At 42.7% G+C, this 15,868-nt stretch overlaps 1 protein-coding gene across 1 annotated transcript in view; it reads right to left on the bottom strand.

Moving 5' to 3' along the window:
* DNAH3 (dynein axonemal heavy chain 3) overlaps positions 1–15,868 on the bottom strand; it is a 213,068-nt gene that overhangs the window by 29,407 nt on the left and 167,793 nt on the right. The window contains exons 32-33 of the mRNA XM_089674783.1: positions 13,390–13,544; positions 9,964–10,131 (exon numbers count right to left, since the gene is read on the bottom strand). Coding sequence (XP_089530909.1) covers positions 9,964–10,131; positions 13,390–13,544 — 323 coding nt within the window. The remainder of the gene's footprint in view (positions 1–9,963; positions 10,132–13,389; positions 13,545–15,868) is intronic.

Raw genomic sequence — 15,868 nt, forward strand, 5'->3', positions numbered from 1 at the left:
GATACCAACTGGCATTTAGTGATGCTTAGACTTTTTAAAAAAAGTTGTAAGATTAGTTTTCATAGATGAATGCAGTGACAGGTATGCTTTAAAGGAAACCTGTAACAAAGTTAATATTCTCTGGCTAGCTGAGAGATGAGTTAAGGTTGAATGGGGTCCTAGGCAAGGTAGCAGCTTTGGTCCCCTCCATCTCTTCGACTGACATTGATCAAGACTGCCACAGGAACAGAGTAACTTCTCCATCTGCATTGCCTGTAGTAGCATGGCCCCATCAGACACCAACTGCCTACAGTACATCCTAGAGAGTGCAGAGTGACAGGCAGGTGCACAGCTTTAATCAATTACACTAACTCCCTGATTAACTGCAGAAACATAAAGCATGTAGTTGGGCCCTTTGGACTTCCACTGGCCCTGGGCTCTTTCCTAGTATGCCCCGTGAATAATGCAACTCTTTCTGAAGATACTATTTGCCTGCCTGTCTCAGTTCTTGAGCTACTTTCACACTGCTCAGCTGCAAAATGTGGCAAAAATGCATATATGTTTTGCCACGTTTTCACCACGTTTTTGCTGTGTTTCCGATGTGTTTTGCGCCAGTGAAAAAAGGACGTGACTAAAAAAAAAACGCAACCACAGGTGTGTTTTTGATGCGTTTTCTGTTCATTTCAATGGGGAGGTGCAATTTTATTCACCACACCAAACATGCACCAAAACCGCAACTTGCAGGATTTGAAAAATGCAATGGAACTGCAACCGACCAAAGGAGTTCCATAGGATTTAATGGCCATATGTTCTTCTTCGGAAAACTGATCAGTATTAAAGCAGCCTTTAAATTTTTGAGTCCTGACCTGGGCCAAATATGTAACAGGCTAAGTCAGAACTGATCTGCATACTTGTTTTGGATCACTGATTCAGAAAGTATTACAGTCACTGCATCATCATTAATGCAATGGCACCCTACATGTAACTCTCAATACAGGTCTCAGTATAAGTTTCCTTTAAGAAGAATTACACATAGCAGCTTTTTAATTCTGTTTATTTTCCCAATATTCAGTCATGGGTGACATGTCAGTAAATACTGTAGTACAAATTAGTCTTTGGAAGATGTGTGTAGGTGGAAGTGAATGAAATACAGTTCACATGATGACAGTTGAATAATGACAGGGTGAGAGGGAATACAGATATATGATCCCTCTGCCCCTTTCTCTGCTAATTTCACCAGCGCCTGTCCATATCCTATCATAACGTAATCAAAAAGAGAAAGCAGCAGCTGACATTCATGGTCATTTATGATAAATATGAGCTGTCCATTATAGGTTCTTCCATGCATATAAAGCAACTCAGACTGCATTGTAATGGATACATTAATAGTCAGATCAGCAGTTAAAGCTGCAGCAAAACCTTGGTGTGCCTACTTCATCAGGAAGTAGATAGAAGATCTACCTGAGATAATTACTGTTAATAATGTGCTCTAAATACTGCATGTAAAGTGTATGTATAAAAACGTTTTTAGTTGTACATAGAGTAGGGAAGGGTTAGAACCTCTATCAGTTTTTTTTTTATTGATTCATCCTCCCTATCTGTCCTGGTGACCACTATTACTAGAAAGTGAAAAGAATATCAAAATGTTACAGTTGTCACCAGAACAGGAGGTGAGTGGAAATCTTCCAATAGAGACACCTGTTCCAGTGACAGCTGTCTAAGAGGGGCTGTCTTCTGACTTTGTAGAGATTTCTTCTCATTTCCTGTTGTGTCTCCAAGATAGCAAGAGAAGGGAAATCACCTTAATAGATCACAAACAAAGAATAATAAACTGAAAGGGATTTTAACCCTTCCCTATTGTATTTAACACAAAAGAGTCTTGGCTAAATGTCTAAATGGCTGCTGTCACACATTCTCATGGCAGCACGATGTTTAGTAGCCCTTAAGTGGAAACAACATGAACCTCCTTCTCTGACGAAGCTTCATATTAGGATTCAAGATGTCCAAAGGATAAAATATTTAATGGCTGTCTTAAATGACTATGAAACATAGTAGGAAGTAGGAGATCTGGAATTTTATGGAATACCCTCTCCATTTATGCTGGACAATCACCATACAGTGCCTTGAAAAGTATTCACACCCCTTGAAATTTTCCACATTTTCTCATGTTACAACCAAAAATGTAAATGTATTTTTTTGGGATTTTATGTGATAGACAAACATAGTGGCACATAATTGTGAAGTGGAAGGAAAATGATAAATGTTTTTCAACATTTTTAACAAATAAATATTTGAAAAGTGTGGCGTGCATTTGCATTCAGTCCCCCAAGTCAATACTTTGTAGAACCACCTTTCACTGTAATTACAGCTGCATGTCTTTTGGGGGATGTCTCTATCAGCTTTGCACATCTAAAGAGTGACATTTTTGCCCTTCTTCCTTGCAAAATAGCTCAATCTCTGTCAGACTGGATGGAGAGTGTCTGTGAACAGAAATTTTCAAGTCTTGCCACAGATTCTCAATTGGATTTAGGTCTGGACTTTGACTGGGCCATTCTACCACATGAATATGCATTGATCTAAACCATTCCATTGTAGCTCTGGCTTTATGTTTAGGGTCATCCTGCTCTAAGGTGAAGTTCTGCCCCAGTCACAAGTCTTTTGCAGACTCTAACAGGTTTTCTTCTAAGCTTGCCCTGTATTTGGCTCCATCCATCTTCCCATCAACTCTGACCAGCTTCCCTGTCCCTGCTGAAGAAAAACATCCCCAAAACATAATGCTGCCACCACCATGTTTCACGGTGGGGATGGTGTGATCAGGGTGATGTGCAGTTTTAGTTTTCCGTCACACATAACGTTTTACTTTTGGCTAAAAATTTAAATTTTGTCTCATCTGACTAGAGCACCTTCTTCCACGTTTGCTGTGTCCCCCACAGGGCTTCTTGAAAACTGCAAATGGGACTTCTTATGGCTTTCTTTCAACAATGGCTTTCTTCTTGCCACTCTTCCATAAAGGCCAGATTTGTGTAGTTCCACTAGATTTTAGTAAGGGGTATCAGAGTAAAGGGGGCTGAATACAAATGCATGCCACGCTTTTCAGATAATAATTTGTAAAAAAATGATGAAAACCATTTATAATTTTCCTTCCACTTCACAATTATGTGCTACTTTGTGCTGGTCTACCACATAAAATCCCAATAAAATACATTTACGTTTTTGGTTGTAACATGACAAAATGTTGACAATTTTGAGGGGTATAAATACTTTTTCAAGGCACTGTAAGCTTCTTTCCCTACCCCAGGACTGCATGGTGGACTTACGGGCTATAGAGAACATCGGATACCCCCCTACCTCTTTTACTTCTCCTTCTTCTTTCCTTCTTTCCTCTTATTTTTTTTCTTTTTCTCTTTTGTGTCCACTCTTAGATCCTTCAAACTCTCAATATAATTTTGATTGCCTATTTAACATTTACATGCTTACGGTCCTGTAAGCATCCTGACAATGTCATCATCTCAGCCCGCCAACCCGCTAAGTCACGGTTCCCAGTACACATATATCTGTCAATAACGTGTCATGTTAATATAAGATGTTGCCTGATCTTTATGCCTTACTGCAAACTGATTTTGCAGAAGAGTTTTGACAATGTGGAGAATGCAATCTCACACTTTCAGGAAGCACTGCATAAGTGTAATTACTCATCTTTCAACTGCCATTTATTGTGGACTTTGCTCTATCTGTTATGAAAAATTAATTACATAAATAGACAGTTAAAAGAAAATTGGCTATGCATACTGTACACTTCAAGTATTTAGAACTCTAAGGCTTATGAAGGCAAAATGCAGTTAACAAAATCATAATTACTGCACTGATCTCACTCCAGAAAGGTGAAATCCAATTAGTTCCCTTTCTATATCAATGTTGTTTGAACTGTTTGATTAAATACACTTGTTGGAAAATGCTTTCTTATCTAAACAAGAAAAATAAATGTGGTGATTCACCATTCAGTTCACATTTCTAATGTTCAGGCTGGAAGTCATTAGGTAAGTTGACATTTTTTATTATGATATAATTACATGATCATGCTTAGCCACATTAGAAGCCTGATTTATAAATAAAAATGGCATCATGGAAACTTGGAGGAGTTTTGAATAGCAACCAGATTCATTGGTTTAATTTGAAAAATAATGTTGACAACGGCTCCATATTTGCTCCATTGTCCAAAAATGAATTGCAGCAATAGGTCAGAAGGTTATATCAGTTTAGCAGTGTGTTTTGAGTTCATCTACACTTCACGCTGCCAATGGCCCTTATTCAAGAGGCTGAAATGGCACTAAAAGTAGACCTGTCATCACAACAGTGTGAGAACAGTTACTTTTGATCTGAAAATGCATTTTCCTAGTTATCATGCTGACCCTCTGGCTACAATCCTATTACTCATGATAGCAGGGAATGCACCTTTAAAAACAAGGCACTGATGACTGCTCCTTCATGCCTGTCCTAAAAGGTTCCTTAAAACTCTCAGAATAGTGAATCTAAGGCTGTAATTGCTGAAAATTCAGTTGTACTTCTCAGGTTGCTGACTAGGCTAAATGGACAACTTAACATTGTTGATGCAATGTATGCTCTAGCGGGCTACTTTTATTTGCTTTACCTGTCAAATAACCTGAATAGACTGTGACAGTAAACTGTTTATGCTCCTGGCAGTACCCGATTTCCTTCTAGCACTTATATATCACCATCTGCATTTTAAAAAGAACCTGTAATTTGGCAACACAAAGTAACAGGATCACTTTAGGACCTATAAACAGCATGTATTTTTCATCCCACACATCCCATCTACCCTGATTTGCCACCAGACCAACTAAGATTTTCACAACTTGCACACTATCCAACCTCCAACTGCTTCTATGTGCAGATTCTAGTGTTTCACTGGCTAGTCAGCCATTGTCCCCCATAACCACAATTACCAGGTATTTCTACAGCATCATGGAATCACCCTGGCTGGAACTCCCTTCTCAGAGGAAGAGAAAGATGAACCCAGGTCACATGTGCACACTGAATATACATTGACTGGAACTGCATCCATACTCATGCTGCTGATCTGCTTGGGTCACTCCTGTTCACCCAGAACCTTCAAAGTCTCCTGGATACAGAGAAGCCCATTGCAGCAGCAGAAGCACTGTGAGTCACACAGGATCTCTCACCATTGTAGCTTCATGTTAAGCAAAAAAGCTGCTCTATTTTGTCTATCAGTCTCCTGTTAAGCAGGAGGTCACACTATACTTAATTAAACTATCTACTGTACATCCTAGCAGCCTAACTGCTGCTAGGATCATTACAAGGAAACTTTTAATGATAGATGTACATACTGTATGCTGTCCTTGTAAACTTTGCTTCTGTAAAAGCTAATAGTACAGTATGTTTCTCTCAGTGATATTTTACTTTTAATGCTTTCTGACCTGGCTCATGTACAGTGTCTTGAAAAAGTCTTCACAATTTTCCATATTTTGTCATGTTACAACCAAAAACGAAAATGTATTTTATTGGGGTTTTATGTGATAGACCAACACCAAGTGGCACATAATTGTGAAGTGGAAGCAAAATGAGAAATGGTTTTCAACATTTTTTACAAATAAATAAATATCTGAAAAGTGTAGCGTGTATTTGTATTCAGTCCTCTTGAGTCAATACCTGAACAATTACATTTTTGCCCATTCTTCTTTGCAAAATAGCTCAAGCTCTTTCAGATTGGATGGAGAGCATCTGTGCAATTTTCAAGTCTTGCCACAGATTCTCAATTGGGTTTAGTTTTGGGCTTTGACATTTTTGGTTGTAACTGTCAGGGCAGGGCTGTGGAACGGACAGGTAGGCCTAGTGGCAGGGTAACACACTGGCTGACGACAACCACCACCAACAGACCGAAGTCCCTCAGGGCGCGGAGTCTAAGTCCCAGGCTGCCCTTCACCAGGGCCCCTGATGGTGGGGATGGACTTGACGCAGCCAGGAACCAGGTCGCAGCCCCTGAGACACCCCGGCTGCGGTAATGGCCGCCGCCAATGGCGTGTAGCTGGTAAGAATGACAATAGCGTAGTCAGGCAGGCCGGGTCGACAACAACGGGACAAAACAGTACAGAACAGTAGACAGAGAATCACAGGTCACGGGCTGAGTTCAGCAACGGAAGGTCAGATCGAAGGAAACCACAGAGAATGGTCTTAGTCACAAACCAAGTCAGATACCAGAAGAGTCACGAGAGTATACACAGAGATGTAGCAAGACACAAGACACAAGTGCAAAGAGCATGTGCGATCACAGGCTTATATGTACTCAGCCACACCCCTCTGGGGGATGGACCTCAGAGACCTGAAGGCATAAAAGATTCCCACCATGCTCAGCAGAAATCCAAGATGGATGCCAGCACATGGAGTAACATAATCTCTGGGAAAAGGTAGGACCTTGACAGTAACATGACAAAATGAGAAACATTTCAAAGGGTATGAAAAATTTTTCCACATTTCATTTGCTGCATGCTTGTTCTAATTCTGTGAATTAGGAGTATTAAAGCCAGACACATCCAGGTAAGTAGGATTAGCCAAAGTGGCTACCAGGTGTACTTTAACAAATCAATTAACATGTTTTTTTAACAAAAGCCAGAAGTGCAAGTTTACCAGCCTAGGCTTTCTTCCCATTACAGCCTATTAAATGCTACTTATTGGTTGCAGTGCGTTACTGCATGTTTGCACCATGTTAAGTCCAGATATTTCATCAGTTTTTATATGCATGTCCTACGCTTCTTTATTCTTAATTGTATTCACTACATTATATTTCTCCGATTCCCTCCCTTTTATCCACTCCTGCTTCATGTAATGAGTACAACAGGTCATTTAGAGGTACAGCCACTTCATAAATATAACCCTGTGTATCATCTAAAGCTGCTTTTATAAACCCAGCTCATCCAGATAAACAGGACAGGCTCTATACAGCAAGTGTAAAGACTCCAAAATGTATTGCATGTGTCGGGTAAGGCAGACCAGTAAGCAGGAAGGTTCCCTTGGACGTGTTTCTGCGCATAGCCGTAAGCCAGCATACTGTACTTCACATGCATTGAGGAAACCTGCTTGTGCACATCCTCGTGCACATTCTGCTCATGCCCAGCCGCGTATGCATCTTTGTGTGCATGTGCGCACAGGCAGCGCTCGAGCACATCTGTCACTAATGTTTGCCTCTGGCAGGCTGTTTAAACAGTGTTCTGCCTCAGTGCTGTCTAATCTACAGAGCTCCTGTGTATCTGTGACCTGTTAATCTGCTTCTGAAACCAGTTATCGACCTGGCTCATTTTGACTATTCTTGAACTCCACCTGTACCAACCCCAGATTGTTTCCTAACCTATGCTTCTGCTTGCTCCCACTGCCTCTGTATTACTGATCTGGCTTGTACTCTGACTATGCTCCTACCTCTGCACTTGTACCTGATCTGTCTACCCTTAAGAGCCTCCTGCGTCTAATTCAGGCAAACATTTAATCTAGTGTTGGTAACATTACTGATATGTGCAGCAATTTCAGGTGGTTCTTACTACAGCCACTTTAAGAATGTATTCCTATGGAAGCAACAAAATTACTGCCAGTTCTCCATTTAGGAATTTGGCGCTAATGAAGACAACCTGTGATCTGGCATGCAGAGGTGCTCCAGTACTCTCTGAGTGGGCCATGTCTGTGCAGGGAAGCTGTCATATACAGTATGTTTCAGATTCCCACTCAGTGCTGTACCCCCTGCTTCATTTTTGCTGTCGGTCAAGTGATTATCCAGATGAACGTTAAATGTAAACAAAAAGGCCAGGGATACAGCTGATGTCATTATCCAAATAGGAACAATGCTCTGATAGGCAACTGAGAGACTAGTTTTCCATCAGGTCTGCTTCAGTTTTGAATGTGCACAGCAGTGGGCATATTGGAAAACCACTATTGGACTGAATAGTGGCTATGAATCCGACCACTCCTGTGCGCTGTCAATAAAAAGTGGAAGAGATTGATGGGGAACTAGTCTCTCAGTTCCCCATCAGGCACCGCCCACCCCTAGTATAAAACTCCTTGGGTAAGCGCCTGTCAGTGGCTGTGACAGGGATATGAATTGAGCTCAAACACCAACACTCTTGATTTTGTGCCCCAAGAGGATTCTAAATGGTGTCCAAGATACCTTTATGATTTCTCCCGAATATACAGTGGGGCAAAAAAGTATTTAGTCAGCCACCAATTGTGCAAGTTCTCCCACTTAAAAAGATGAGAGAGGCCTGTAATTGGCATCATAGGTAGACCTCAACTATGAGAGACAAAATGAGAAACAAAATCCAGACAATCACATTGGCTGATTTGGAAAGAATTTATTTGCAAATTATGGTGGAAAATAAGTATTTGCTCAAAATCAAAATTTCATCTCAATACTTTGTTATATATCCTTTGTTGGCAATGACAGAGGTCAAACGTTTCCTGTAAGTCTTCACAAGGTTGGCACACACTGTTGCTGGTATGTTGGCCCATTCCTCCATGCAGATCTCCTCTAGAGCAGTGATGTTTTGGGGCTGTCGCTGGGCAACATGGACTTTCAACTCCCTCCAAAGGTTTTCTATGGGTTTGAGATCTGGAGACTGGCAAGGCCACTCCAGGACCTTGAAATGCTTCTTACGAAGCCACTCCTTCGTTGCCCGGGCAGTATGTTTGGGATCATTGTCATGTTGGAAGACCCAGCCACGTTTCATCTTCAATGCCCTTGCTGATGGAAGGAGGTTTGCACTCAAAATCTCACGATACATGGCCCCATTCATTCCGTCCTGTACATGGATCAGTCGTCCTGGTCCCTTTGCGGAGAAACAGCCCCAAAGCATGATGTTGCCACCCCCATACTTCACAGTAGGTATGGTGTTCTTTGGATGCAACTCAGCATTCTCTCTCCTCCAAACACGACGAGTTGTGTTTTTACCAAACAGTTCTATTTTGGTTTCATCTGACCATATGACATTCTCCCAATCCTCTTCTGGATCATCCAAATGCTCTCTAGCAAACTTCAGACGGGCCCGGACATGTACTGGCTTAAGCAGGGGGACACGTCTGGCACTGCAGGATCTGAGTCCCTGGCGGCGTAGTGTGTTACTGATGGTAGCCTTTGTTACGTTGGTCCCTGCTCTCTGCAGGTCATTCACTAGGTCCCCCCGTGTGGTCCTGGGATTTTTGCTCACCGTTCTTGTGATCATTTTGACCCCACGGGGTGAGATCTTACGTGGAGCCCCAGATCGAGGGAGATTATCAGTGGTCTTGTATGTCTTCCATTTTCTAATTATTGCTCCCACAGTTGATTTGTTCACACCAAGCTGCTTGCCTATTGCAAATTCAGTCTTGTCAGCCTGGTGCAGGTCTACAATTTTGTTTCTGGTGTCCTTCGACAGCTCTTTGGTCTTCACCATAGTGGAGTTTGGAGTGTGACTGTTTGAGGTTGTGGACAGGTGCCTTTTATACTGATAACAAGTTCAAACAGGTGCCATTGATACAGGTAATGAGTGCAGGACAGAGGAGCCTCTTAAAGAAATTACAGGTCTGTAAGAGCCAGAAATCTTGCTTGTTTGTAGGTGACCAAATACTTATTTTCCACCATAATGTGCAAATAAATTCTTTCCAAATCAGCCAATGTGATTGTCTGGATTTTTTTTCTCATTTTGTCTCTCATAGTTGAGGTCTACCTATGATGCCAATTACAGGCCTCTCTCATCCTTTTAAGTGGGAGAACCTGCACAATTGGTGGCTGACTAAATACTTTTTTGTCCCACTGTATGTTAGTATTTCCATTACTTTAGCATGTCTATGACTTACAAATTTACTTTGGAAAAGAACCGTGTTCACTTGCTCCTTTGGTCTTACATCTGCATGTAGAAATATCACTGTATCTGGAACTATGTTATATTTTCTCTTCTTAATAAATAAAAATGTGGTAAAAATTCTTACCTGGGAAGATTTCCCACTTCCTGATGTTTGCCTGGGCAGAGTGAGAAGGACCCCTTCAAACAGCTGGTTAGTCTCCTGGTTATCTTTGGTGATGTCGGCATTCTCATGCAGTCCAAACACCTCTGGGTGAGTGATAAGGGGTAAATTTCTTATGTATTCTACAAAGGACTGAAAGTAAAATACCTGGTTCAATTTATGAATGAATACCATAAGTAAGAATTAAATCAGAACCTTAACTTCAGAATTTAAGTTGTATTAAGATATTTTATTACACTGACTGGTGACAGTATGAAAAAAAAAAAGAATATTTTTCTCCACTTTTTTATTACGTTTTTTCTTTAAAAAACAAAAAACAAAAAAACACTGTGACCAGAGTAATATAATGTTACCATAGCAACATTGTACTACTCTGGGGAAGTGATCAGTATTTTTTTTTTTTACACACTATGATTGCCTATAGCAGTGAATTGCACTGCTATAGGCAAGCATTTAGCTGAATGAAATCAGTTCATTCACTGTTTTGTATTGTGATTAGCTGTGATTGGCCACAGCTAATCACATGACACAGAGGAACTGTGATTGGTCCAATCTGTACCTTGTGACCAATCACAGCAACACAGTTGTATACAATGGATAGCATGAAAGGAATCAATCTATTGTTTACAATTGTCATTGTGACCTGCTATGATTGGTCACAGCGGTCACATGGTACCGGCAAAGGGCCAGTACACAGATCTGTCATCGTCTGTGCGAGATGTCGATCCAGGAGGACATCATATGATGCCCACCCAGATTGACGAAGTCCTGCTCGGCCATCATTTTGCTTTTGACCGGTCGGAAACTGGTTAACATATCTATATAGAAAATTAGATCTATGAATCATTACAAAATCTTTTACCAATGAAACCGGACTACAGCCATTTTTTTAAATTTTTTTTTAGAGTGAGTATAGAGTGGGGATAAATTAACATTTTTGTTAGGTCTTCATTTTACATTTTTCCTTTCCTGTTATTTCCTCCCTGCGTGATTACTGCTGTATTCCTGAAATGTCATCACACTTTTCCTCCACAATGTCAGGCTCCACGTCGAAAGGTCCTGCACTTGCCCTCCTCTGTAACATTGTTAACCACTTGCCTACCAGGCACTTATACCCCCTTCCTTACCAGGCCAATTTTCAGCTTTCAGCGCTGCCGCACTTTGATTGACAATTGCGCGGTCATGCAACATTGTACCCATATGAAATTTTGATAATTTTTTTCTCACAAATAGAGCTTTCTTTGGGGGTTTTTAATCGCCACTGGGCGCTTTACTTTTTGCGCTATAAATAAAAAAAGTGCAAAAAATTTGAAAAAAAAAAAAGTTTATTTGTTTCTTTTATAAAATTTTTCAAACAGGTATTTTTTCTCCTTCACTGATGTGCGTTGATGAGGCAGCACTGATGGGCACTGATAGGCAGCACTGATGGGCACTGATAGGCAGCACTAAAGGGCACTGATAGGCAGTACTAATGAGGTGGCACGGATAGGCGGCACTGATAGACAGCACTAATTAGGGGTCACGGATAGGCGACACTGATATGCAGCACTGATAGGCGGCACTGATAGGTGACACTGATTATGGGTACTGATAGACGGCACTGACTGGCATCACTGCTGGACACTGACTGGCGGCACTGACTGGCACAACCCCTGGGCACTGACTGGTGGCACTGACTGGCTGCACTGGTGGGTGGCACTGGTGGGCAGCACTGGTGGGTGGCACTGGTGGGCACTGGTGGGTGGCACTGGTGGGCACAGGTGGGTGGGACTGCTGGGCACATGTAGGTGGCACGTCTGGGCACAGGTAGGTGGCACTGCAGAGTGGCACAGGTGGGTGCACTGCTGGGCACAGGTGGGGGCACTGCTGGGCACAGGTGGGTGCACTGCTGGGCACGGGTGGGCGGAGCTAGTGGGCGCACTGCTGGGCGGAACTTGCGGGTGTCACTGCTGGGCACCGATCATCAGGGCACTGATCATCAGTGCCCTGATAATCGGTGCCGATCCCCGCTCTGACAACTGCCGGTTCTCGGCAGTACTTTCCTCACAATCTGACAGCGTGAGGAAAGTGCAGCCGAGAACCGGCACTTACATTTCCCTGTGATCAGCGTGTCATTGGACACCGCTGATCACGTGGTAAAAGGCCGCTGTGATTGGGCTTTTACCACATCACGTGATCAGCTGTGTCCGTAGGACACAGCGATCACGGAGATCGCCGGGTGCACGCCCCCTGGGGTGCGCAGGAGAGCGCGTTCTGGGAGGACGTCATATGACGTCCACCCAGAACTGGCCGGCCGCGGTGAAGCCGTCATTCGGCTATGCGCGGTCGGCAAGAGGTTAATGAAAACAAATCACAACAAACAATACAGGAGTGCCTGTACCCTGAAGCTGTTGAAGAAACAGTACTGAGCTCTCTGGTGTGCAGCATTAATTAGAATTACAGGCAAAACTTTTTTTTTCTTCCTCTTGGATAGAGTAAGGGAGGGTTATATCCTCTGTCAGTTTTGGGGAATATCCATTGGGGAGATTTACCTCCCATTCCTTTTCCATAGCTAAAAGAGGAATAGAGGAAATCCCTGCATACTAAAGAAATCTCCGCAGGTCACTAGGACTAATATCCCCATTGGAAGATTTCCCCTTTTCTGGGGACAACCCAACATTTGAGATTTTCTTTTACTTTCACTTTTGATGATAACGGTAAACAGGACAAATAGAGAGGGTGGATCTCCCTAATGGGAGCAGAGGTGTTCTAACCTATCTCCACTCTATCCAAAATGAAAAAACGTCTTGACTTTAGTTATACTTTAGCAGAGGTAGTAGAGAGAGTGTAGGAAAGAGACTGTACAAACACCAAGCAATCTTCATGATTATGAGGCCCTGGTGAGTTGGTGAGTACCTCCTTTTGTGGGCGTTGGCAGCTATGCAAATTATTATTTCCTAAAATGCAATGTTACTTGTACCCCTTGATTAATGTGAATAGCGGTGATATTTGTAGCCTTGATGAACAAAATGTAGACACTTGAGAAGCATTATCTCTCATCTTTTGAAAAAAAAAAGATACTACTACTACTGTTGAGACGTCTTCTTTTGAAAATAAGGTTGCCCCTCTTAATTGAGTAGTCTGCTTGCTATGTGTCTCAGTATTCAAACATAGAAAACTAGGAAAGTGGTAGGGTGAGGCCAAGCTCAATGTTTGCGAGAAAAGTCCAGATTTCCATAAAAGTTTAGCTTTCTTTATCTCTGAATCTGCTGATTTTTTTTCCATTTGTTCTTCAGGATGTTTAGAATACAGAAATGAAAATAACTTTTCATGTCATAATTATTTTCTGCCAGCTTGCTATCCAGCAATTCGACCAATAAATTACAGTAAGCCCGTGTATAATTTCAGTACCTGATATGTGCCATATGGAGGAATATAATAAAGGTCTCCGGGGGAAAGTCTATAGTTATCTTGCTGTATATCCTCACTGTAGAATATGGAAAGCAGGGACAGAAGGAGGCGCCTGTCCTTATCATCTGTTACTCTTCCACCATAGTTACATTCCCCTGCAAAGAAGATTAGAGTTACATTTTTCAGGTACCTTGTAAACTTACTCCCCCTTTCCTGCAGCATGTACAGTAGCATGGACCCTAGTGCAAATACATCATTTTGGTCCATTTAAACATATAAACCACAAGGTGTCTGCTTTTACTTTTGTTTAGCTATGAAGCCTCTGTGAGCACTTTCGTTGCTGGTTTAATTTGGTTATCAAGGAATTGATGTTCCTAAAACAGGGCTAAGAAGAATATAAGTCAAATCCTTAATAACAAAGTTAAAACCACTTAACAGCTATAGGTTATACAGGCTATAGAATGGTTTTGTGGTTAATAAAGGTAATTGCAGACACCTTTGACACATATTTACATTAATCAATGTCATGTGAGGCTCACAGTATGTTTATTTGTAATGGTCTCCAGCTAAGATACTGCAGAAGTCAAGGGCTAATAGCTTTTGTTGAGCTCCAAGACTGAGATTCTTTACATGCCTAGTAATTTATGCATACCTAAACTCTGTCTGTAGCCTTATATTTTATTAGATGTGCCCAGGTTGTAGAGCAGGTCTAATGTACAACTTTCTTTGATGACTACACATTAACATTACAGTGGTTTAACCAAAGTGCACCTTCCATGCAGATGAATTGGAATGCCTATTAAAAAGTGTGATTATTATTATTATTATACAGGATATAGCACAAAAGGTTTGCGCAGCGCTTTATGCATTTAACAGGTGCCTTACCCCAGAATTATTGCAAATTTTATTTTTGATAATCAAAATACAAAGCAAAACTCATAAATATGGGCATAGCAGCAGGGGTCTCAGGGGTCACAGGGGTCACATCTGTGACCCCACTCATGCTACAGGGGGGGCCCATGCTGTCTTGCTGTCACTATAATGGGCAGAGTGGAATTCGGAGCAAAGCGGAAGCTTTGAGCTTTTGGCTCCATTTTCAAGTCCTGAGCTGCAGAGTAGCGGAGGAAGGATGGGCTGAGGCCAGCCCTGTTGGACGGGAAAGTGTCAGTGCTGACAACCATGCAGGGATGGACACCAAGCTGTCACCTGGCTAAGCGAGGGAGGAGGAACAGAGCATCATCCAGGAGCTGGTACTGCTGTCATTAGGGAGGTAGAAAGATACCATTCAGATCCGGGCAGAGAACAGACACACACCACAACCTGTGCCACTCACACAAAAATTCTTACAAAATCCTGTAACACCTCCTGAGGGGACCCTGAGGGACTGCAGACTCCAGAGGCTGCAGATTTTACTGTGACAGTTTGAGCAGAGGGGGAGCTGGATGGGGAATCTGTCATTGTCAGCATGGGGGGGGGGGATAATGTGACATTACCAGGATGTTGGGGGGGGTTCAGTAATTCTCTGGGGGCCATGTGTCACTACTAGGCGGAGGGCACCTGAAGATGGGGGTCATCTGTCATTACCTGGTGGGGGAAGGGGTATCTGTCATTGCCTGGTGGGGGAGGGGGTCATCTGTCATTACATGGTGGGGCAGGAGGGTCACCTGTCATTACCTGGCGGGGGAGAGGGGGGTCATTTGTCATTACCTGGTGTGGGAGGAGGTCATCTATCATTACCTGGTGGGGGAAGGGGGTCATCTGTCATTACCTGAAGGGGGGAGGGGTCATCTGTCATTACCTGGCGGGGAAAGGGTCATCTGTCATTACCTAGGGGGGAGGGGGTCATCTGTCATTATCTGTTGGGGGTACATGTGTCATTACCAGGAGGGAAAGTTATCTATCTTTACAGGAGGAGGGGTCATCTGTGATTAACTGAAGTGGGGGGCTCTTGAAGGAGGGGCTATCTTGTCAATACCAAATGGAGGCAGGAGGGCATGTGTCATTACCAGGAAGGGGGGTGTTACTTTTCCCTAATATCCTGCACCTTCATATCACTGCAGCCTGGCCATGACAGAGGTAACTGGGTGGTGTTTAATAATGTATAAAAGAAAGGAGTTAAAAAAAAAAGTGTGATATCTGCAGTGGCACACTCTCTGATCAGCCCCCCACCCAGCCCAGTAAAGTACCCCCCTTCTGCCCCTATTCAGCCCTGCACGTGCACACAAGGTGGGGGCAGGCAGATCACACTGTGAGCTGCTAAGTGAAAGCAATGGGCTGGTATGTGGATCTGGAAGTCAGAGGGCCTGCTGAATTTCCTCTTTTATATACAAACCTACCACTTTCACCCTAGAGCAAAGAGTGTGGCTTGCCTGCCCCCACCTTGTGTGCACATACAGATGGCAGCAGGAGAGAGAGAAGAGAGACAGACAACATACAGCTATCATATCTTGGTGGACAGTGGAAGCATCTTGGCGCATAG

Source organism: Staurois parvus, unplaced genomic scaffold (assembly GCF_062004578.1).
Source record: "Staurois parvus isolate SC_StPar_1 unplaced genomic scaffold, SC_StPar_1.0 ptg000152l, whole genome shotgun sequence".
Taxonomy (NCBI): domain Eukaryota; kingdom Metazoa; phylum Chordata; class Amphibia; order Anura; family Ranidae; genus Staurois; species Staurois parvus.